Source organism: Emydura macquarii, unplaced genomic scaffold, assembly GCF_026122565.2.
Source record: "Emydura macquarii macquarii isolate MOO-44397 ecotype Brisbane River unplaced genomic scaffold, CSIRO-AGI_Emac_v2 contig_719, whole genome shotgun sequence".
Taxonomy (NCBI): domain Eukaryota; kingdom Metazoa; phylum Chordata; order Testudines; family Chelidae; genus Emydura; species Emydura macquarii.
The window spans coordinates 13070829-13096500 of record NW_027130856.1 but is presented as its reverse complement, the minus strand read 5'-3'; the positions used below and the strand labels follow the sequence as shown (position 1 = coordinate 13096500).

The 25672-nt window shown below is 39.5% G+C and overlaps 1 protein-coding gene across 3 annotated transcripts in view; it reads left to right on the top strand.

The window, feature by feature from the left end:
- The window catches only part of RBM33 (RNA binding motif protein 33), a 162701-nt gene that overhangs the window by 15160 nt on the left and 121869 nt on the right, over positions 1–25672 (top strand). For all 3 annotated transcript variants that reach the window (XM_067542720.1, XM_067542719.1, XM_067542721.1), the window contains exons 3-6: positions 12141–12189; positions 14635–14711; positions 18347–18659; positions 19858–19980. In XM_067542720.1, the coding sequence (XP_067398821.1) occupies positions 12141–12189; positions 14635–14711; positions 18347–18659; positions 19858–19980 (562 nt within the window). The remainder of the gene's footprint in view (positions 1–12140; positions 12190–14634; positions 14712–18346; positions 18660–19857; positions 19981–25672) is intronic.

Here is a 25672-nt window from a genome sequence, read left to right as displayed (position 1 = left end):
GCACTGGTGAGGCTGCATTTGGAGTATTGTCCAGTTTTGGGCCCCCCACTACAAAAAGGATGTGGAGAAGTTGGAGAGAGTCCAGCGGAGGACAACAAAAATAATTAGGTAGCTGGAGCACATGATTTATGAGGAGAGGCTGAGGGATCTAGGCTTGTTTAGTCTGCAGAAGAGAAGCATGAGGGGGGATTTGATAGCAGCCTTTAACCCCCTGAAAGGGGGCTCCAGGGAGGATGGAGCTAGACTGTTCTCAATGGTAGTAGGTAACAGAACAAAGAGCAATGGTCTCAAGTTGCAGTGGAGGGAGGTCTAGGTTGGATATTAGGAAAAAGTTTTTCACTAGGAGGATGGTGAAGCACTGGAATGGGTTACCTAGGGAGGTGGTGGAATCTCTATCTTTAGAGGTTTTTAAGCTGCAGCTTGACAAAGCCCTGTCTGGGATGGTTTAGCTGGGGTTAGTCCTGCTCTGAGCAGGGGATTGGACTAGATGACCTTCTGAGGTCTCTTCCAACTCTAATATTCTATGATTCTATAAGTTTGACAATACGTGGTGGGGCAGAAAGAAGTCACTCAGGGCTGACTGCAACTGCAGGGTCAAGTTCCTATCGTGCAACTTTCTCCACCCCACAATGCCATCTCTATCCCATAATTTTTGCTCCTATTTTGAAAATCCCATGAACACACTGTGACATTCCCCAGGGTACAGTGGACAATTCTCTAAGCTGTGGTGCGTTTTACACTGCTTCACTGTGAGAGCAACCCCTCCTGATCTGTCCACACACAGCCTCCAGCATGTAAGTCACTCCTAGCTATACTGTATGAGTGCTATAGCCAGCCACCCATGAATTACACTGTGGGCAACACCAGCAAACTCCCAATCCCAGACTTTCCCCCAGAAATGTGCATCTTGTATTGTCTGAGAGGGTGCTGGGCAGTACAAGCTCAGATAAAGTCCATCATTTCATTAATAGAAAATGATGTGCACAAACCTCGTTATCTGAAATAGTTTCCCGAACACTTCAATCCAAACACACTGGTTTACATAAAACAATTACTACTGAAAGATGAATTTCAAGTGACTATAAGTAATGAGACATAAAAGTCAGAATTGGTTAAAATGAAATAAAAGGTAAAACACAAGTAAGTGAATTAAAAGCAAAAGTTTCTCTCACCACATGCACTAGCAGTCTACTGGCTGGAATCCTTCCAGCCAGAACCTCTTCCCCCCAGTTCAGTGTTAAATTCTTTGTCCTTCAGGTGTTGTTGATGTCATGAGTAGAGATGAAAGACGAGATATTTTGAACCCTCTATTCCGCTTTCGTATAGCTCTTTTTTTGAAAATCATCTCTAGTTGAGGTTCAGGAGACAGCCAGTCTGTGGAGACAGGATCCTCCAGCTATTCCTTGCCAAGATATAAATTTCTTGCTCAAACCCTTTTCCTTCCAAAGAATGGCTGCTTAACCAGGGGATAGTCCACTTGATTTTGTTGGCCCCTGGCTGAGATGCTAGTTTGCCTCTTGTCTTTGAGGACCTGGTTTGCGTCTGCTTTTCTAAACTTGAAGCATGTCTCAGCAATGTCATACAATAGAAATTTCTAACTTTACATACAATGTTGCCACACATTTTACCAGGATAATAATGATCAGCAAATTGAGTTTTCAAATGATACCTCACAAGGCATACTTTGTAAAAAAATTTACCATAGTCTTGTAAAAAGGGTGAACATAAGGTACAGTCACACCCACATAGGACTTGTTGCTGTCTCCCACTTCTGACAGAAGCACAGAGCCTGCACAGCTCTGCAGTATTATCATGAGCATTGCAAGCACAATCCTCTGGTATTTGCAGAGCCACAAGAAGAGCTGAGGGGAATGTGATGATTTCCTGGAGGGCAGATTGCTGTGGGACATAGTGAGAACCAATTCAAGATTGTTGGTGGAGTTCACGGGAGCAGCTGCAAACAGTGCAGCACTGCTTCTGGGCCTGAGAAATGAACACTGACTGGTAGGATTGCATTGTAATTCAGGCTTGGGGTGACAGGCAGTGGCGGCAGAACTTTTGGATGCTCAAGGCCACATTCCTGGATCTGGAAAAGTAAGTTGTGATTGCATGTTTGAAACTTGCAATGCCAGATTGCCCATTGGTCATCTTCTCTATGCAGGACTGACTCTTGGCAATGTGCTGGATATAATGAATAAATTTGCAGAAGTGGCGTTCCCGAACTGCAGTGGAGTGATAGACAGCACACGAATCCTTATTTTGGCACCAGACCACCTTGCCACAGAGCACATCAACAGAAAGTGCTATTTTTCTATGGTTATGCAAGTGCTGGTGGATCATCTGGAATGCTTCACTGAGATCAGTGTCAGGGAACATGAATGATGCTTGCATCTTTAGGAACCCAGGACTGTTCAGAAAGCTACAAGTAGGGATCTTCCTTCCTGACATACAAATTACCAATGGCAATGTTGAAATGCCAATAGTGATCTTGGGGAACCCAGCCTTCCCTCATACTCCCCTAGCTCATGAAGCTGTACACCAGCCACCTCAACCGCACCAAAGAAGGATTCAGCTACAGTCTCTGCAGATGCAGAATTATAATTGAACATGCTTTTGGTAGACGGAAGGGGTGCTGGCGCTGTTTACTCACAAGATTGGATCTCAGAGAAAATTATCCCAATTGTTATAGCTGCCTGCTATGTCCTGCATAATATCTGTGAAGCAAAGGGGGATAATTGCCACCGGAATGGACTGCAGAGGTGGAGTGACTGCTGAATTTGAACAGCCAGACACAAGGGCGATTAGAAGAACTCAATGTGGAGCTCTATGGCTCAGGGAGGCTTTGAAAGAGCCCTTGAACAGAGTGCCACAGTAATGGGTTGTGGTGGACTGTGCTCTATCAAGCCCTGGAGCTTGGGGGCCTGTTACAAACTGTGTGGTGCTTGCTGCACATCTGAATATAACACTGTCAATGCACCATTAATTTTGTGGTGCTTGCTGTACATTTATGATTCAGGCTGCATTTGTCACTGATCCCATGAGTTGTCAGAGTACAATATCAACTGTGTGGGTGCTATCACTGCCTCCAGGCTTTCTACAGCATGTGTTGGGAACTAATAAAGATGAATTATTTTCCAAATAGTTCAGTTTTATTTACTAATGAAAAGACCACCAAAAAAAATTCTGTGCAAGTTAAAAGCAAATACATTAAAACCTTAATAAATTTATGGAAGAGAGCTTAAAGAAGAGAAAGGAACATTTGTTTCCATTTTAGCTACACATACAATGGCAGTGGCTCTCAGGTAACTGTATATAACACTGTGGTTGTTCTTCATGTCCGCCAGTGTGGCGTGGTAAGGGTTGGGATGTGACCTCTGTTGCCATATGGAATGGTGAGGGGGGTGCAGGGAGGTGCTATATCAGAGTTCTCCATAAACTGCAAAAGGAAGTGAGCCTGCAATGGTTGTCTCTGTAGGTCTGTAAGAGTCTGCAGCATCTGTTTGCTGCCAGAGACTCCCCATTATGTCCTGGTGCATCTCCCTCTCCTTTTCCTGCTGGCACTCTTGGGATTTTTTCCTGTCTACTTTTTCCATACAGTCTGCAGTATTCATTTTCCAGGACCTGTGTTCACTGTCTGCTGCAGCACTGGCTTGCCGGATTTTGCAGAGCGTGTCATCCCAAGTCCTCTTCTTTTTCCTCCTTACCTGGCTCAGGTGTTCCTTGGGTGTGGAGGGGGAATCCCCCAATAGCAGCAGCCACAGATAAAACACAGAGGTACCTTTTCAGTATAGTCACAATGAAAAGTTAAAATTAAGATTTGGAACTCTTCCCCCCCCCCCCCCCCCAAAAAGTTTTTTAAACAAGACATGCTTATTGACACTTCTGCTTCAGCGTACTTGTGCATGGCGCCATTCAGCACACCAACCATGGTGAGTATGGCCTACCGGGGTGAGAAAAATGAGGGAATTGCTCAGTTGCATGGAACTGAGTGTAGGGCAATGGCACTGAATACTAGCACCATTTTCCATAGGCGGTAGTTATTTTAGCTGATATCTCCTAAGGGTAACAAAAGCAAAGAGAGCACAGCTGCTGCAGGTGTCCTGAAGCAACCCAGACCTGTATGATATTAGTCTGTTTAGTGCAATGGTGCCTGCCAAAGATATTGCTGACTGGCATGGGAAAGTGTCCTACTGCAGAGGAAGAAATAAGGCAGCCCTTCCTAGAAACCTTTTGGGAGAGGATTGCAATGTACCTTCATGGAAGTTTCATTGAGGTCTGTCAGGAGGATTGAAGGGACATTCTTTTGTACATAGAGAAACTATTCCTCATTTCTCCTCTTTGCCCCCTGGCCTAACTCTACAGGGACATAAAAAGCAGATTTAACATTCTTCCTCTTTGTTGTACCACTATCTCTTCTAGTACGAGTAAATTAATGAAAAATCAATAGCTGTGTCCTGCTAAGTTGGGGGTGCCATCACTATAATGGGAAACAAATTTACACACTTAACCAAGGTTCCTTTCTCTGCATCAGGCTTGCCTATGCTTGACTGGACTGCAATGGAATCTCAAACAGGTCCTGACTCATGGCATAGCTGGATCCTCTGGTTGCATGTCCCTCGTCGTCCTCCTCTTTTTCTACTTTCTTCCTATTCATGGCAGGGGCAAGTGATTTGATCTCCTCAGAGGTGTCCATGGTGGTGTATAGGGTGATGGTGAGGTCTCCCCAAGTATCGCATGCAACTCTTTGTAAAAGCAGCAGGTCTGCAGGTCGGCATTGGGTCGACTGTTGGCCTCCCTGTCCTTTTCATGTGCCCGTCGCAGTTCCTTCCCTTTCACATGGCACTGCTGATCCCTGTCAGACCCTTTCTCCTGCACTCCCTTTGCAGTCTGCTTGTAGATGTCCACATTTCCACTATTAATAGTCCATAGCTGTGTTTGCACAGCCTCTTCTCCCCAATATCTCCTGTCTACTCCAGTCTGGAGCATATAGCCCAGGGGTGTCAAACATCCGGCCTGCGGGCCGGATACAGCCCACCAACCTTTTTGGTCCAGTCCCTGGAGGCAGTGCATGATGCCGCGACATCTCGCGGTGTTGTACTCTCTGGCGGCGGCGCATGCTGCTGCCAGAGGGTACGACACCGCGAGATCTGGCGGTGTCGCGCGCTGCCACGAGATCTGTGTACTTTGGCGGCAGCATGTGGAGCGTTGTGTGTACGAGACACAGCGCTCCAAAAGTGCCTAGTATTTTGATTTATGGTATGTATGGCCCACTTGAAGTACATCTAATTCAAATCTGGCTTGCCATAGCAAATGAGTTTGACACCCCTGATATAGCCAGCATGGTCAACTGGGCAATTGCACACAATGGAGAGCTGTTAGATGTGCTTGCCAAGATGGACAATCAGGAAAAGGTGTTTAAAAATTTGTGAGTTTTAAAGGGGTGGTGGTGGGCTTCTGGTTTTCATAGCTCTTGGGCAATACAGTTAACAATTGTGACTAGAGCGGTCAGTATTGGGCATTGTAGAAAAGTTATTGAAGGACTGTTAGGGTCTACACTCGTACTGTATCAACCCCAGTACGTCAACCAAAGCTCAACACTGCTTGGGGAGGTGGTGTTACTATGTCAGTGTAATGGAGAGCTTGAAGGCATTTAAGTGTACACAAGTGCACAGCTAGGTTGATGCAAGGTGGCTTATATTGACCTAAGTGTAGCGTAGACCAGCCCTAAGTAGTTTCCATTGAGCTAATGCCCTAGAAGTGCAGAAGTTATTATCTACTAATTTTTACTTGCATTTCAAAGTAGTAATGGTCTCCCCTTCTGCTGTGGCTCAGCAGAGGAAGGAGGAAAGCTGTCACATCCTTGTGAGAGTGAAGGTGAGTAGGAATCCCAGGTTCCTAATTTTTCTACCTTTGCTCCTAGTATATAGTGAGAAGAGCTGATTTAATTTCACTACAGTTGTTTTCCACTGAGAGTGAATAGGTGGCCTTCCAGAAGTGGGCCAGCCTTCTTCCTATCCCACCCCCACAACTGCCACTCTCCCCTGTACCTGCAGGATTTTAAGAAGCACTGTGCTGTTAGTGTTGTAGTGGAAATGAGGACACTGTTTGCCGTGAACTTCTTGTTACAGTAAAACTCCACTTATAATGAAGCTTTTTTTTTTTTTTTTTTTTTTTAAGGAAATGGGGAAACTACCTTATTTAGTAAGGAGATAAAGCAAACAAAGGTTCAGATTTTGAGGAGAACTAGTCCATTTCTTTAAATGTAGATTGTATCTTCATTGTGCTTCATGAATTTGCTTTACTTCACTTTATATTTTAATCATCCCAGCATTAATTGGAGAGTGCAGTTGTGATCTACTTTGTTCATGTAAATTGGACAATTTTTTATTGTAATTACTACCAGGTGCTTATAACTTAAGATAAATAATATCAAACTAAAAAGGTGAACAGAAATAATATACTTGGTGCAATTATTCCATAGTGAAATAATTTTTACATTTTATTATAGAGGGAGAGGTAGTGACCTCAAGTAGCAGTTTGTGCTGCAGTGCTGGGGATTCAGGGTTCAAACCTGTGGATTCATGATGTGGGGAAGGCAGCTCTTACAGTTGCACTTAATAGAATATTATTTTTCTTAAAAAACCTGACAACACCTAGGGAATTACACTCACAGAACTATGTAAAGAGTGTGTTATTTAGGTTGCAATGTTGTTTAAGTCCAACACTCATAGGTTAGGAAATGCCATATTGAGCACCCATAATTCTGCCCGCTTGTGTATATGCATTATGATGTAGTCTGTAATAACATGATATAATATAGACAACAAGACACATGCCTCATTCAGTGCACAGGATTGGTGCACAGTAGGGCAGAGTCAAGGTCGTATGGGCACCCATAAATCTGGCAGTTTCTAAATTTCAAATGCTGCTTCTTGCAACCTAGATAATAATCTTCTAAAATGTTAAACACAAGGAAAAAGTATGGTATCTTCAATCATCTTCCATGACTTCCACCTCTTTGGGTCGCTATTTGGCTGAATATCATCCTTCAACCGTGAAGCCCTTTTGGATTCTTTGATCACCTTACCCTTCCTTAGATATTGGAGCATGGTAACTAGGAGTTGGAGAGCATCTGTTACTTTGGAAGAGATACAGGGAGCAGAATTGGGAGAAGAATGTAAAACGGGACAAGATTCCTGAAAATTGTTTCCCATTAGGTTTTTACCAATGCCTTTGGGAAATACTTGCCTCCTTGCTACTAATGTTTAATGAAACATGTTCAATTCATAGAACTTAAGGCCAGAAGGTAACATTAGATCATCTAGTCTAACCTCCTTATATTATAGGCCATTAAATTTTATCCTGTTACCCTTGTATTGAGCCCAGTAATATCCAATCTTTGTTTGGACATCAAGAGATGGAGAATCACCACTTCCCTTGGTAGTTTGTTCCAATGATTAATCACCCTCACTGTTAAAAATTCATGCCTTGTTTTTCATTTGAATTTATCTGACTTCAGCTTCTAACCATTGGATCTTGTTATGATTTACTATGTTAGATTAAAGAGCCTTTAGTAGCTGGTATTTTCTCCCTTTGAAGGTATTGATACACTATAATCAAGTCACCTCTCAATCTTCTGAGATTGAGATCTTCTAAACAGGCCAAGCTCTTAATGCCTTTCAGTGAAGGACTTCATCTACAGCCCTTAAATACAGATTTCTCTGTATGACTGACCTGTCCTCATCATTTATCACTCTGCCAATCTGTCATCCGCAAATATTATTAGTACTAGCAGTGATTTTTATATTTATTTCCAGGTTATTGACGATAATGCTGAATACTGCTGGGTTTAATATTGATCCCTCTGGGACCCCACTAAGAAACACCCTAATTTGATGATGATTCCTCAACGACAACTACTTTTGATATCTGAATTAGCAAGTTTTTAATCCATTTAACAAATTTTTATTGGTATTGTATAGTGCTAATGTTTTAATCATAATGTCATGTGATGCTAAGTCATATGCCTTTCAAAAGTATAGGTTCCTTTTATCAACCAAACTTTTATTCTTTTCAAAGAATAAAATTAGGTTTGTTTGACAAGACCTATTTTCTATAAAACCATGTTGTTTAGCATTCATTATATTCCTGTCCTTTACTTTTTTTAGTTGAATTCTGTATGAGCTTTTACATTATTTTGCCTAAGATTGATGTCAGGCTAACCAGCCGATAGTTACCTGGATCATCCCATGTGCCCTCTCTGAATATAGGCACAATGCTAGCACTCTTCTAGTCTTCCGCAGTTTCCCCAGTATTTGAATCAATAGACCAAAGATTTCCCCAGCCAATTGTTTTATGACTCCTGGTGTACAAGTTTCTTGTCTGGTGATTTTAAAAATGTTTATCCCTTGGAGATGTTGTCTAACGTCCTCCTTAATTATACTAAAATGGACTTCATCATCCTCGTATGATATGAATATATCAACCTGCTTTTTTCCAACTGCAGAACAGAAATATTTATTGAACACAGCTGCCTTTTCTGCACGTTGATACTTTTACATCTAGTAATGGGCTTATAGCATTAATAGAATTTCTTTTGTTTCTAATATTCTTTAAAAAAAATCTTTATTGTTCTTAGCCCTGACAGCCATGTCCTAAGTTTCCCATATCAGTTTTCTATATTTTATAACTTCTGACTTACCTTAATAGCTATATATTTTCCAATATTTATATTTGTTATATTGCTTTTTTTATTTCTAATTGCTGCCTTCACTTTGCCACTGTGAACCAGGATGGAATTTTTTTGCTGAAGTTGTCTTCTTCCTTTATTGTGGAATTATGGCTTTTTGGCCATCTAATAAAATCTTCATAAAGAATTCCCAATTTTCATTCACATTTTCTGTCTAAATTTTTTTTTCTTCCAATCAGTTTCACTCATAATTTTTCTCAGCTTTGGGAAATTAGCCCTTTTGAAGCAGAGGGTGTGTGTGCATGCGTGCATATATGTGTTTGTGTATATAAAAAAACGGATTGGGATTGTCTTCTCTTTGCCCATACTGAATGTGTAATCAGGTCATGATCACTGGCCCATGGCAACTATCAACTTCCAGTTCAGTGATTTTCATCTTTCTCCATCATAATGAAGTCCAAAATAGCTGCTGCGTATTGGGTACAATATCTTTTGTGTTAAAAGCTATCAGTGGTAATTTTCTAAAACATCATTAGAATTTGGGCTCATGAGACCTCCAGCGTATTCCCAAATTGAGCTCCCCCATAACAATTTTTGTTTCCACATATTAGACAGGAGATTAAGGAGTAACTCGTCCTATTCTTTGGTTTGATTTGGTGGTCTTTATCAGACCCTTTCTGGGCTTTAGTTATCACATTGATCCATATGCATTTAACACTGGTTTTGAGTTATTGATAGCTCTAAAACAAGCACTGGTGTATTTAATGTAGAGTGCCGTCCCTTAATTCTTTTACCCATTCTATCCTTCCTAAACAAAGTATAACATTCCAATCATGTCATTCATCCACAAGTTTCAATAATGCTAATTATATTGAATTTTCTTCTCATCACAGAAAATTTCCAGTTCCTCTTGCTTGTTACCCAGACTCGTAGCACTGGTATACAAACAATTTAAAAAATTATTATTTTCACATTCTTTGCCACCTTGGTTCAATTTGTTTGTGACACGCTAAATTTGACTTCGGACTGCATTTGCCTCCATAGCCCCTCCCCTGGAGCTATTAGTTTAAAGGTCTCTTGACTGCTCTAGCTAGTCTTCAGCTGAGAAGATTAGTCCCCCTACTTGTGAGATGCAGGCTGTCTGTGTGGCCCCCTTGGTGCTAGTTGCACAACCTTTTCTCATGTGGAATCAGAAGGCTCTCTGAGAAGATCATACGGACTTTCCTCTTCAGCTCAGTTCCAAGATCCCTGAAGTCATCTTGTACAATCTGGGTAGCTTCACATGATGCTGAGTAGCTGGTTCGAACGTGTATCACCACCAGTAGGGAATAGCCAAATGATGACATAATCCCTTCCAATCTTGTAATTACATTGCATGTTTTTGTTTATGGGAGACAGCACATCATACTGTTGTCCTTGTCTCCATTGACAAAAATGTTTGCAAAAAGAAGAAAAGCTTGCCCAACCATTTTCCTCAACAACCAAGTTTAATTAAACATTGATACAGGACAAGTAACCCGTGACACATGATAAACATAATGTCTGTCTCATAAACCTCTGAGTTGTCACTGGCAGCTGAATCCTTCGATACAGAGAAGGGCTTTGACAGGGTTTGACTCTAAATTTTACTGACTCCATCTCTTTTACAGAGGTTTCTGCCTCTGTGCATAAAGGGGCCTAATCTCTAGCAACTTTACTCTTGTGTGGGGCACAAAACAGATGCTTTCTATCCCCACTCTTGTTTGATATTGTTACTGAACCTTTAGCAATCATTTTGTTAATATACAGGTATTGATGGGATTAAATTTGAGAACAGCAAGCATAAATGAATGTTGTGTTCTGATAATCCCTTCCTGTTTGTTGCTGAACTAAAATCTTTTCTTCCTTATCTTGTGACATTTTAGAATATTTTTTAACATTATCAGGCAGTAAAACTAACTCAGCAAAACGTATCTTATCCCTTTCTAAGGGCTGCTTTTGGCACCATCTTTAGTCGTGGAATTTTTGTTGCGCTTCAGCTGTGTTGAAATACTTATTCCATATTCCCAACCAACTCTCGGATCTAGTAAATGTGATTTGGAACTGCTTTTAGACTTGCCATTTTTCCAATGTATTTGCCAGTAAGTGCTTAACCATTTCACTATGGGCTTGAGTAAATATTAAGATGAATGTTCTACTCTTATCATTGTACATCCTTGGTTACCTTCCTGTTTATATATCCCAAACTTACTTTACTGTAATCTATGGGCTGATGACTGATTTCCTTCCTGGGAAAAGGGAAAAAAGCCAACTTGTGTCTCTCCATGCTCTGCCTGCCATGCTTCTACGGGTTGTTCTTCATGCCACCAGAAAGATCTAGACAGATCTAGCCAGGGCTCTAAAGTTTCTCACCACATGCAGATGCAGTTCTTTGGGGGCAACACAGATCTTATTTATGGGAGAGAGGCTATGAACAAGTCTCAACTACAAAAATTAAGTTGACTTAAGTTATGTCAACGTACAGCCACCACAGTAGTTAATTAGGTTTTTCACGTCCACACTGTGCTCCTTCTGTCTGCGGTGTGCATCATCATCAGGAGTGCTTCCACCAATTTAACTGTCAATGTGGGGCACTGTCAGCTGGAGCCCCGCCGCCCAGGGCTGACAATTGTCAGGCAGCAACAGGCAATGGAAGCAATTCAGTGTTTACATGGACACTGCATTGACCTAACTACGTCGACCTAAATGCTGCTACTCTTGTGGAGGTGGAGTTAAGTTGGTGTTGTGGGTGACTTACATCGGTGAGAGCTACATTTTAATGTAGATGCTTAAGGTTAGGTTGACTTAAGCTGCCTTAGTGTAGACCAGGCCTATGATATGAAAGGAGAGCCATGAACAAAAAACATTCAAACACTCTCTCATCTTTAACAAATTTCTTCAAAGGGGAGGCGACTTTTTTCCCAGGATTTCTTTTGTAATTTATTTTTCTTTATATATAAATAAAATTTCTCTTGTAATGTAAATTCCTTTCAGTCTTCAGCTATTCAACCTGGAAGTTATTCCAAGATCTCTGAGCCTAATAGACTACCAGGAATGTTAGGTTCTTTGTGCCTCTTTAGTGGCTTAATAATGTAGAATTACAGAGATGAAACGCATAAAGATCTCCACATGTAGGAGACTGGATTTGACTGTCTTGGAAAGGATGGCTTATAAAAGACTGAAACATCTTGAAAATATCCAGCCTTCCTTAATATATAAATTCAGTGCATATGCCTTGTATAATGTAAATCTTTCCTGAGCGTTCATGTTAATATGCTGTATATTTTATGAAATAAAAAGCATTGTGGATTCTGTAACAATTCTACTCTGACCAATATTGAAATTACTAAATTGAATAATTATGCCAGGAAAAATATTATTTTTCTAAGTGTGTGAGATATGGATACTCTTGATATTTGCTTATATTTTCCAGTGAACTTGAAGATGATTTGCTTGGAGAAGATTTGCTTGCTGGTAAAAAGGTAAGAAATGATGTTTAATGTATGCCTAATAATCTGCAGTTTTAAATGTGAACCTATATTTTACTCACAATTCATGCTGTCATGTGATACGACCATTGATAAATGATCAAGGATCTCCTAATTATCTGGGTAAAATCAGCTTAAACCTAGAAATCTAAAAGAACCCAAAAACAATTCTTGCAGTCCATTATGAAAGTCAGCACAAACAGTAGCATACATTTTAAAAACTTATACATATTTCAATATTATCTAGATCATTTAAATAGTAAAGGTGGTTGGAGAAATTCTGACAACAACTTTGTGGAAAAAATATTTTGATTGGTCAAAATTGAAACCCAGGGTTTTCTGTGGTTCTGGGGCACCCTGCCTTGCAGATTGTCCCAGGACTTCATTCCCCTTTGCAGAGAATTTCTAAATATTTTGTTTTTGTTCCAAATCCGAACAGAACCAATGCTTCATGAAATGGAGTTACTGTTTTCTACCCAGCCCTACTCACCAGTCCAGAGAGGTGGTGCTCAAAACTAGTTTCTGCTTTGCTTATCAACAGTCCTTCCCTTCTTGACTCCTACCAGTTTGAGACACCAATGCATCTTCTACAGCCAGTGTGAACTGCAGCTTTTCCCTATCAGGCATGCACAGTATTCTGTGCAAGGTGCACTGGTACCTTCTGGGGCAGATAGAGGGGAAGGCAGGCAGCAGCCAGGACTAACAGCCATTTTCACTTCTTTCTGTGTATATAGCAGCTACTAGGCAATGGCTTTCCCCTCCCCACAGTAGGAAACTTCCTAATGTCAGTTATTGGGGGACAGACGGTGCCGAAAGATAAGATCCCAATAAGAAGGGCTGCAAGGAGTACTGGATATCTAGGGGTCCTCCCTCTTGTATCACAGACTCCTGACACTTGGAGAGACACCCATTTCCAAAACCAAACTTCCTGTGAAGGGCCAAAATCAGAAAGCAGGTTTTACTTACTTCAGCAGAATTGCTCTGTCTGCTGGAGAGAGTGGGGCTTCTCTTTAGAAAATAGGAAGATTGAAAAAGAGGAGGCTACTCTGCTAAATACTACGTAAACAACATTAAAAGAAGCTGTTTTTGAACATTTTGCTCCTAGTTGGAGAATAGATTTATGATATAACTTCATATTAAACAGACCTCAAGCTGATAAATCTGGCTTTCTCTGGGTGCATTTTTAGTGGTTTACACTGTAAATATTTATTTAATTCCATTATTTCACAATGGCATTTGTGGTCAGTTTTTTTTAAGATGGTAGGAATATTACCTAGATGGGAATCCTTGCCTTAATAAATCATCTTGCAGAATGGTGGGAGTTAAGCATGGCCTATTTTAATCATATAATCATTAATATAATCAACTGATATTAAATTATTTTTTCTTTATTGTAATGTGTCAAAATGGACAACCTTATTATTGTGCAAATCCAAATATGAATAAATTCTAGTCCATCACACAGTCAATGCAGGATTTGTTCTTAAAGTTACCTATTGTAGTGCTTTGTGCAGTCTTACTTTAAATTTTTCAAGTGACAGGCTCCCACCACTTTACATGGGACACTGTACAACAGCCGCCTAATAAATCTCTTAGGAAATTATTTCCCTGATACAGTAAGCCTAAATTGGCTTCTTCTGAATCTCACCCCATTACTTGTAGGTAAAACCCACCTTTGTATAACTTAATCCCTTTACTTCTTTGGGGGGATGGGAAACTGTCACTCTAGCCATGCTATGCATAGTTAGCTCTTTTAGTTGGTAACTTGTTACAGATAAATAGAACAGTTGATAGCAGAGCTGACAAATTGGAAGAAGTTCAGAGAAGGGCAGCACAAATTACATACTCTTGAGTAATTTTTTTCTCTTCTTTGAACGCCTGCCAATTTGCCAATATTTTTAACCTCTCTAGATCCTTTCCTGTTATTTCTCTCCCAAGTTAGTATTCCCAAGAAATTGCAGTAACTTGATTTTTGCTCCCACCCTGCATCATGCTATTGGATCATTTAATTAAGTTGTTTCTATGAAGGGACATAATACCAACCCTTCCGATACCCCACTAAACACCTCCCCCAATTCATTACATTGCTGGTTGATCATTACCTTTAGTTTGTCCTTCAGCCAGTTTTCAGTCCTTGTGGCAATGTTGAAATCTAAGCCAATTGGAATGAATTTTGCAAGTTTTCATTAGACTGTATCAAGTGCGTAACTGAAATTCAGATATGTTGTCTTCTGCATCATTCCTTTTATCAGCTGATTATGTAATTCTTCCAAAAAGCAATCACATTTTTCTGGCCATATTTTTTCATTATAAAAACATGTTGCTTATTGTCCATATTCCTTTATTGTAGTGTTTAGAGAACCTTTTTTTCTTTTGTCTCAGAGATATTGTGCTTTAAAACAAGAACAAATGTTTGACTTCCTTTTTATTGCGATCTAGAATCAGTCAGACTTGTCAGATGAAGAACTGAATGATGATCTTTTACAGAGTGACAATGAAGACGAACAAAATTTCAGGTATCTGTTCCTTGTTTTCTAATTTTTATGGATTAATTAATGTTTGACTTTGTTGCTGCTTAATAACATAGGTAATTTATGAGAAAGACAGGGTGGGCGAGGTAGTATCTTTTATTGGACCAACTTCTGCTGGGGAAAGAGACAAGCTTTTGAGCTTACACAGGGTTCTTCTTCAGGTCATGGAATTTCTCAGGCCATGTCTACACTGCAAAATTTTGTTGACCTAACTTACATCAGCATGCAGCCACCACAGTTGTTAAATTGCTTGTGTGCATGCATTTGGCTCCTTGTGTCAGTGGTGCGTATCCTCACCGGAGCGCTTGTATTGATTGTATTGTCAGTGTGGGGTATTGTGGGGTGGCTTGTGAAGACCAATAACATTCAATGGAAGCAAAGCAGTATCTACTCTGACACTGCATCAACCTAACCATGTCAACTGTGAGTTTACATCAGTCAGGGAGGTGGTGTTACTACATTTGCATAAAGAGGCATTTATATCGACAGGAGCCAAATTAAGTGTTTTTTAGTGTATAGAAAAATTATGAATTTAAACTCCCAGGCTCATGTTTTGAAGGCGTTATGCAGCTTTCCTGTAACCCACTAACCCTCCTTTGTCCCATGATTGTGAAGGTGTTAACTGCCCACTTCACCTTGAATAGTCTCTTGCAAAGTCTAACTCCATATGCTTAACAGTGTGTATCACCTTGTATTTAGCTATGACACTCTAATGCCTTGTCTACATTTACAGTTATGCTGGCAAAACTTTGTCACTCTGGGAAGTGGGGAAAAAATCATCCCCCCCACCCCCTCCTCTCCCCGCCTGAACCATATAAGTTTTGCTAGCATAAGCACAAGTGTGGAGCTTTCCCGCTGACACAGCAAAGCCACCTGAACGAGTTGCGACCACTATATCAACAGAGAGCGTCTCCCACCCACGTAGAGCTGTCCACACTCGCACTTATGCTGGCAAAACTTCTGTTGCTCGGGTGGTGGTGGGTGGAGTGATTTCTTTCACACCCAAGAGCGACAAAGTTTTGCCAGCATAACCACAAGCGTAGGCAAGGCCTGAGTATCTTTCCTACAAGAGGAGCAAAGCTCTCTGCAAGCTCATAAGCTTGTCTTTCACCAACAGAAGTTGGCCCAATAAAAGATAATACCTCACCCACTTTATCTCTCTAATCTGGGAGCAACTTGGCTACAACTACATTGCGTACAGTAGATATTCTCATTGACTTTCAATGTAGTATTAGGCATCAGGAATGCAAGATATTCAGGTAATCATTGCACTGGTATTGCATGGTAAACCTGTTTATCAAAATAAATCCTATGCAAAAATTTCCATTATCCAGAGTAAGGTGATATCTTCATTATTTGCTTTTAAATGTTTTTCTTTGTATCTGGATACATCCATGACTTTTTTGTATAAACAAACACATTTCTATTGTATTTATTGCTGAGAATGCACTTGTAATCTTACAATTTAAGTGGTTTGTAAAACTGTCCCTAAAATTACCTTGACCTGAAATGGCTTATTCTTTGTTTTCAGCCAATCATTTAAGCATTAGGTATTAGCTATAAGGCATTTCGGCTATGCACTTTTAACTTTCAATTAATGTGTTTTTTAAATCATTAATATCAGCATAAGTCCTGATCCTCCATCCCGTTCTGCATCCTGGTAAGTCATGTCTCCTGGAAAGCCCAAGGGATGCCCACTTAACTTCAAGATGGTATCTGACATCCTCTGAGTCTGTGGAAAATGGCTACAAAGTGTGTGAAATTTGCATTGAGGGCTGGGTTGTTACATCCCTTCTTGCACATGTAGCACTGAAAGTTGTACAAAGACTTTAGAGCTGAACAGTCACTCCCTGCCATTTGAATGTCCTGTGGTGGTGGTATGTCCCTAACTCTCACTGTAAGCTGTCTGAGGGTACTGACTAAAGGGGTCAGGTGCTCCAATATAATATTATATCTGACAGCTTGGAAGAAGTTCACCCTGTGAGACTAAGTGGTGTCTGCCTAAGATTTTCTTCCTACCTGCAATCCAAATTGGGTAGTGTGGCAGGGGAGGAAGGAAAAGAAGGTAGCTCTCTACTGCAGGGATGGGAGTGGGATCAAACTCCTTCCATCCTCAGACTAGCAACCTGGGCACAGGATGCTGTTCTCTCAGCAGAATTGAGCAAAAGAATCAACAACACCGAAAGGATTTTTCTTCAAGGAGATACCCAGTTATGTTCTTTATTTCTCTTCCCTGCTTCCTTTCCCTTCTTGTGACTGCACAGACAGTGAAAGGAAAGAGGAGAGCACCCAGAATAGGCAGTAGTGCTGCCCAAGGGGAGGGAAACTGAGGCCTGGTCTACATTAGGAAATTAGGTCGGTATAACTACATTGCTTAGGGGTGAGAAAAATCCAATGTAAACCCCAGTGTAGGCCGTGCTAGGTTGATGGGAGAATTCTCCCATCGACCTAGCTACTGCCTCTCGGGGAGATGGAGTACCTATGCCTATAGGAGAACCCTTCCTGCCAGAATAACGTCTTCGCTGAAGCACACCACTGCAGCATTTTAAATGTGGACAAGCCCTGATTTACATGAACTATTACTTTACCCCTAGCAACTGTATTATTGTTACGCATGGAGTGAATCCTTTTGCTGCTTTTTCCTCGCACTTCTTCTCAAAGCCTTCCACTCGGGCCAGTTTGGTGCACAAACAGCATACAAATCTGTCTAGGTTTTGTGGCCCCAAATTTTATGAAATTTGATCCCTTTTAAGGTAACTTCTAGAATTGTAAGCCGATAAAGGAAAAAATCTTTACAAGTAAAACATATCCCCTTCCTCAAAAATATTTTTCCATCATTTTTTTCAGCAAATCAGTAATGGTGCATTTCAAATAAATACAACTTAAAACACATTTGTAAATCACCTTGTTTTCCTACTTTCTCACCAAATCTTGAGTTGGAGGTTAACTCTTTTTTTTAGGTGTGTTTGGTATTAACAGTTTCAAAGCAAACATCAAAACGTAAATTCTAGCCTTAGCTGATAAGAGGTATCTGAGTTTTATTAAATATTAAATGTTTTTAAGTTCACACAAATTTTGTTACTGACATAAGAGAATTTTTTTAAACCTCCCCAGGTCACCTTTAAAAGACAGTTCTTGACTATATAACTTTTTTTCCTGAATGGAAAATTAAATCTACCACAATAAATACAACAGTCTAAATTCAAATTGATTATTTCCTGCCTATATTAATGTACTTGTAAAAATGATTTAGTAGCTTGCTTTGAGGTATTAGAAAGCAGATGCAATTGAAGTCATTTTGTGTATTTTTGTTAGTTGGGGAATTAAAATTGAATCAAGTCTGCTTGGTTACTGTGCAGGACTTCTGCCAGCCTGACCCGTTAGACCATCTGGTTGGTTTGATTCCCCTGGTCAAATAATCTGCAGCTGGTGATAAGCTGTGGTACAGTATGCATTATAAGTTTATGGCAGGCGGTCAAGTTGGTGTGTGAGCTATATTTTTGTTCAGTAACTTAAAGTACATGTATTTGACTGCTCCACTGTATTAAATCCTCACAAATGCAGTTAATTGGTATATTTTCAACTTCGTTCTGAATTTTTTTTCCCCCTTTCCACTGCAGTTCTCAAGGTGTCACAGTTAGTCTTAATGCTACATCTGGCATGGTTACATCGTATGAATTCTCTGAAAACGCTAATGATCAATCTATAGAACACGAGTCAGAATACGACCAAGGGGAGGACGAAATAGCTTATGACAAATCAGATGAACCTGAAGTGTACGCTCAAGAGTACACAGGGGAAGGACAGTATGATGACAATGATGCTGAGCTGACAGAAGACCAAATAGAATATGTGGAAGAACAGGGAGAGGAAGAAATTTACAATGATGAAGTGCTAGACCTTGAAATCAATGAACCTCTAGATGAATTTCCAGTGAGTTCCTTTCTATTGTATCGCCAAAGATCACATTGCTTCACGTGCATAGGTTTTTAGACTGATTTGAAATCTGTTTACCTCTCTAGGGAGGGGGGGAAATTAGACCTATTATCACTGTCTGCCAGTTTCTTTATCTAGGCTGTGACAAAGTTTGTGTTGACAGCTTGTTTGGCGGTAGGTAATGCTCCTTTGTCATGCTGGAAGGCAGTTGAGAACCATGACCTTGAGGGTTGTATCCTTAAGGAAGAAAACAGCTTTGTGTGGTGGAGATACACTGCCAATTGTTAGAAGTACTTAATGCAAAAGCTTTTATCCAGGCTTTAGACAAGATCTGATAAAGTCCTTCGAAGGTGAAAAGATTATTGACCTGCTAAAGACATCTTTAAGGTGCTAATATTCCAAAGTGATTGATGTCCTGCTCCATTCATCCTTTTTGTAACTGAGAGCTGTCTAAATCTGAATAAAGAGATTGGAGGTTAGTTCAGAAAATGTCACATGCATAATTTCATATCTTTAACCGGGGTGTGGAAGAGCATGTACTGATTTTAATTGCAAGTAAACATTACGTAATCACAGTTTAAACTTCATACATTTAGTAAGAAAAAATCTGTTTAAAATATCAGCAGACAAGAGTTTTTGCTCTCCTTTTTTATTCATGTTTATACAGCAGCTAGCACAATAATAGGTGCTTGATCATTTTTTGTGCGCTCTAGACAACACTTAAATACAAATGAATAATAGCTGTATAAAATTAGTAGAATAACTTTTTAAGAACAACAGAATGTTTTATTTCCCCCTTTATTTTAAAAAGATGGATATTGTCAATATAGTGCCCTGGGGCAGATGGCACTTCAGACAAGCAAATATTTCAGACCCAGTTCCAAAAAATTTAAAAACTAAGGGCCTGATCTTCATCCCACTGAAATTAATGGGACATTTGTTGTTGCATCAGTGGAAGCTGGATCACATATTAGTTATCTGTGTTGCCATACAACATTAATATGATGTTTTCAGTAGCCATTATAACTGTACTAAAAACCCTGCTAAATTAACTACCATGTGTAATAGAAAATCACAGTGGTAGCCCAGATTTTGATGAAGCATATTTTCAATTGCTATAGTAAGGACAATGAACTGTAAAGGTATAGTTCTGAACTTTTTACACATGTGGCTTTTTCTTGTATAATTGTTTTAGGATGAAGATTATATACAGTCATATAATGAACAACAAGGAATGGAAGAACAGGGAGAATATGTAGCTGAAGAGGAATTGGAGGAGGTTGCTGATTCCCAAACACCTACAAATGAATCAGAAGAGGTATGTCATTCACTTTACAGAAATCTCAAAACAGTTGCTTATTGCAGAATTTATTATAATTTGGAATTGTTCAGATTGTTGGCTAAGAGTTAATGCCAACAATTAATTCTTGATGTCATCCCTTTATTTTTAGGATGGATGGTATGATGCAGAAATGTTTTTACTGTCCTTTCTAGTTTTGTCATGTTGGTAGCATCTCTGTAATCCCTTTCTTCCAATTACAGTATTGGACTTAATTTTTTTTTCTGAAAACCCTAAGACAGCAGATAGGTATGAAGGCCATATTTTCTTTAATGTTTACACAACTGGAGTTTTCAGGTGGGAGAGTGATGATAATCCTTCATGGTATCTGGGATCTCATAGATATATCCCTGATAACTGTAATGTGACACCTCCTTGCCCAAATGAATCTATTGGGGTCAAGATGGGGTAAAATTTTCCAAAGTGCCTGAGTCCCATTTTCAAAGGAAATTTAAGCATTTAGAAGCCAAGTGTCACTGAAAGTCAAAAAGAAAAAAGCACCCAGCTAGTCCCTTGTATGGGAGCAACTTGTGCAAGGGACAAGAAAATTTGCAAGCTTCTCCTTGCAGTTTTCCATTAATTCTTCTGTTGGGAAAGGAGGTGAGGTCCTTTGTTCCCCTCTTGCAGAATTAGACAGAGGCTTGGTACGAAAACTCCCCAGGTATTTGCTCACTGACTACAGTAGGGAGGAGTTCTGCTGTATTAACTTGCAGCAGATTCCTGGTGGGGGTAGTAAGGAGATTTATTCTCCACCCTTTCCCCAGGAATCTGCTGCAGTATTACTCTTATCCCAAAGTTTAATGTATAGGATCTATTGGAATACTCATTCAGATGGAATGTCTGAATCTTGGGCCTGGTTTATGCTACAATGCTCGATCGACCCAGCTATGTTGCTCAGGAGTGTGAAAAATCCACACCCCTGAGGGATGTAATTAAGCCAACCTGACCTCCGATATAGACAGTGTTAGGTCAATAGATGAATTCTTCGGTCGACCTAGTTGCTGCCTCTCAGGAAGGTGGAATATCTACGCTAACGGGAGAACCTCTCCTGTTGGTCTAGGTAGTGTCTATGTTGAAGTGCTACGACACAGCTGCATCTGTGCCACTGTAGCAGTTTGTGTAAATAAACTTTTGGTTCCCTCTTCAGAGCACTAATCCACCAGCCTTTTCAGCCCGAGGAGACTCAAAAAATCTGTATCCTTACTCAATGTTAGAACTTTTATCTCAGTCTCTAGTTATATCAAATAAACACATTTCACTAGAATATGAATTTTCTCTTCGTAGATTAATATTTAATAAACATTTTTAAGTCTCAGTAATCTATGTTATAGATCCATTTAGTAATACTTCATTTTGTGCATTTGTTGGCCTATAAACACCCACTTTCTGGTACTCTGCTGCACTTTGACTATCCAGAGCCAAGGTCTGTGTATTAACTGATGAAAGCACACAGTGCATCATGTTATTACTGAAATCAGATCATTATATGTGACTAACACCCTGACAATTATTTTAAAAAAAATTGATGTGGGCCAGAAACCTAAAATATTCTGGGTAAATTTGACCTTAGAAGGACTGTGAAAATGTCAATCTCCAAACTCGCATAATATCCAGTCGTCATACAGTTTGAAACTACACCTTTCAGCATGTTGAACTCTTGAGTTCCGTAGTTTTCTTTCTTACTGTTAAATATTCTGGAGGTCAGAACAGAAACTGTACTATGCACCCTGATGAAGCATAACTTTTCTCTTTAGGAGTACCAGGGTGTAGTTGTGAGTAAATACTTTGATGCTACCAGATTGCTTTTATGTGTAATATAAATCTACTTCAGAATTTTGTTGCAAAGTTACAAATTCATAGAGAGAAAATGAGAGGACTTGAGAAGTAATCTTAGTTAGTAGTTCTTTCAGTGATTCTTCTGGACAACTAAAGAAGAATCAGAGGCTAAGCAAAATCAGATCAGTCATCATGAGTGTACAGTTTGAGACCTTAGAGGAGTTGGTTTGCTGTTAGGCATAATATGTCCTAGACTCTTTTCCAAGAACAGCAGAAAAATTGAACCAGCTTGAACCCACTGGGAAAATGAGATGAATTGTATAACTAGAAAAGATGTAATTAGTGAGCTTGCATATATGCACCCTGTATATACTTTCTTATCTGCTTTTTCCATCAACTCAAATCCCTGGGGATTCTTTTTAGTCATTGATTTAAAGCAGATGTTGTCAGCCTGTTTAGGCCCCAAATTTGACCTTCCTTAAAACTGACTAGAAATGTTCTTGCTCTGTAGCCTATATTTTGAAAGAGAAACTTCAGACTGCCTCAGATTTATAATTTGAGGACTGTGTTTCCGCATTTTTTCAGTAAAAGCAATTTACTAATGAGCTCTGTTCCTTTATTCAAAGGAGAATCAGTAAATTCATGGTGTGTTGTTATATGGCTGTGAACGTAGCTGTTTATGTTCTTGGTATTGACAAATACGTCAACAGTATTTGATTTTAATTATCAACTTGAAAATGTGATGTGACCAAAAGTGTTGATGTCTGAGATCCATCTCTTAGGTAAATAAAACATTGTTTTGTTCTCCCTGCCCATTACCATCCTTCCTCTCCTCGAGAATGGAGATCCTCCACATTCCTGGACAAAGCTGGAGTATTCATTTCTGCTACATTTACCCTGCCTTTCCTCTCCCACCATCATTGCTTCACTTTCTGGTTGTAATCTGCTGGGTAGAGCTTGCTTGTGCTCATCAGTGTGGTTCCTATAGCATCTGGTGATCCTGCTGATTAGCAGAATGACGGTATCTGAGTAAGACTGAAAGAGACAAAGCAGCAGTTAAATTTGGCTCTGTAGTATGGCGTGGAGTATTAGTGCTCATCTGTCCATGTTTGTAGTGGTTTAATGTATGTGATTAAATAATAGGTGTATTGTGCTTTGACCTCCCTTAGTCTGGTACCTGAACCCTCAGCTTCAGGCTCTCATTCACTGAAGCAATAGAATGCTTCATATTGATGGAGACATTACAATCAGTTTTGGATTACAGTTATTTATTTTCACTGCATAATCCTTCCACCTCCATTTGAGGATGTACATGTTTCTGTCCAAGGTAATCAGTTTGTGATCTGGGACAGAAATACTGCTGAGTCCTGAAGTGTAGCCCAGTTGTGATTTTCTACAAAATGTCACACTCATTGCACTTGTGGCCAGTCCCTACAAGACTAGAGGTTTCTTTGCTTTTTGAATGTGAGTTTAGTTGTCATATTTTGGAAACACTTAGATTATCACTGTATTGCTGCTCTTCAGCTTAATCATTTGCTGAAGGTAGTTTGTAATATGCTTTTATTATTGTAGTGCTTAGGGGCCCTACTCATAGACCAGGACCCCACAGTGCTAGGTGCTGGACAAACACTGAACAAAAAGATGGTCCCTGCCCCAAGGTGAATATAAAATAGCTAAACCAGTAAGAATTAGTTTACCTGAAGTTCCTTTTTGCAAGATCAAATCTAATGCTGTCTGTGAGAATAAAATCAGAATATATAAACTTTCATCTTGAAATACATAGTACCCATAAACTCTTTGTATGTAAATGCTGTATGTACATTCATTTTGTTTTAAAAAATCATTTAGCTGTATATGCAATTACATATTTGATGATGTAAAAGATAAAAGGGAGATGATAGCTAAAAAATCAAACAACTGTAATTGTATTTTTCTGGAAATAATCGCTAGAGATTCCTACTCCTGGGTTTCAAGCTTCAGAGGTGAAATTCAACAACTTACTAGATTTTAAAAAATTAGAACATTTTTGGAGGAATCACTCATCATGTGCCCAAGTGTGTACACAGAATATCACGTCCCTTGTCAGTTACTTTTCAGACCAAAAAAAAAAAAAAAAGCTAATACAGTTCCAGCTCCCACAAGGAGCTTTTTGGTTTTGTCTCTAGAAGTTCTGCATTTATTGAGTTTTTTAATTACAAGGAAGTATCTTTCCATTTGCAAAAGAGGGATTTCCTTAACTTTTGTCCTAGTATTCTTTCCTAATTTAAAATGGGAGGAGGGTTGGCACAAGTTGAGAATAAGATGTTATATTTTGGAAGTATATTTTAAACATGTCTGAGGATGTCCTATTTATATTTGCTTGTGAGGTTATGTTTGCTGGTCTAAGCAAATGAGGAATCACTGAATATATAAAGTCAAATATACAACACTGGGCTAGGGCTTTTACAAGACCATGAGAAGCAAACCTCATTCATTTTCCCTGGATAGATGCCACTCTGAGAGAGACTGCTCCATGGTGAAGGTTTTATAGACCTCACTCTTATATATTACAAAACTACTCCTGGTCCCAAACCCAGGCTTTCCCAGGGCAAACTTTGTGCCCCTTGCTTACGTGCAGTAAATACTACTATAGTTTATTTGTATTGTATTGCTCAGGGGTCAGCCAAGAATGGGGCCCCATTTTGTTAAGCAATGTACAAATATAGAGTAGTAAGTCCCTGCACCAGAGAGCTTACAATCTAAATAGACAAGACTGACTCGGTGAGGAAAAGAATGTGGCATACAGAGGGAACACAGTGATTGCTTGCAAATCTTATGCAATTTCCATGATTTAAAAAAAAAAAAATTCTGTGGGGCTTTAAGAATTAGCTAAATGGAGAGCAAGGAAAGGAGAGGATCAGTAGAAGGTGTTAAATGCCCAGTGCACTTTAAGTTGCCTAACCACTGTCCTACAGGCCTAGCATAGCTTTAGTTGCTTGCTTGGCTATTCTAACCCCTGTAGCATAACATTCTGGTTGGCAAAAATATATAGAACTACTAAGTAACTTTGCACATGTCTGTTCCTGCATACCATGACACAAAACAAAACAAAACAAAATACACAACATTTATGCTTGCAGCTGCACATAAATAATGGTAATAAAAACAAGAAGTTATCCTTAAATGTCTGGAGGTATGCTTTTTCATTGCCAAAAAGCATATTTTTACACCACCCCTCCTATCACCAAATGTTTTAACAACCCCAATTATCATAATAAAAATAAAAGATTATCAAAAATAAAAATCCATTATAAATAATTAGCATACATCATAATAAACAAAAATAATTAAATACAAACTGTTTATTAAAAAAGTATAAAAAGTCACTACTTAAATATAAAAACGTGCTCCATTAACACCTAACTCCTCAAAAAGTGCTGCTGGTCAGACCAAAAGCTACTAATTCCCTGGCGGTGCCCCTAAAAAAACCCCATTCCTGTATATAGCCTTCTAAGTAACTGCTTAGCTCTCCAAGTTTAATAAATATAATATATTATAATTATTTTTAAGCTTTATATTCAACTTACATCTATAAAAAGCCTTGCACATTAAACCGTATTAATCTGCAAATCAAGTGTACCGTGTCTCTCTAGTATTCACACTAATCATTAAGCGGGCAGCTACAGTGAAGTGTGTGTGTGTGTGTGTGTGTGTGTGTGTGTGTGTGTGTGTGTGTGTGTGTGTGTGTGTGTGTGTGTGTGTGTGTGTGTGTGTGTGTGTGTGTGTGTGTGTGTGTAGGATTTGAAGGCAATAACAAATTGACATAGGAGAGAGTATCTATGTGATATGCTGGTATAATTTGGCTTGTAGTTTTAAACATCTCTTACAGACTAATAAAAACAATTTCTGCCTAGAG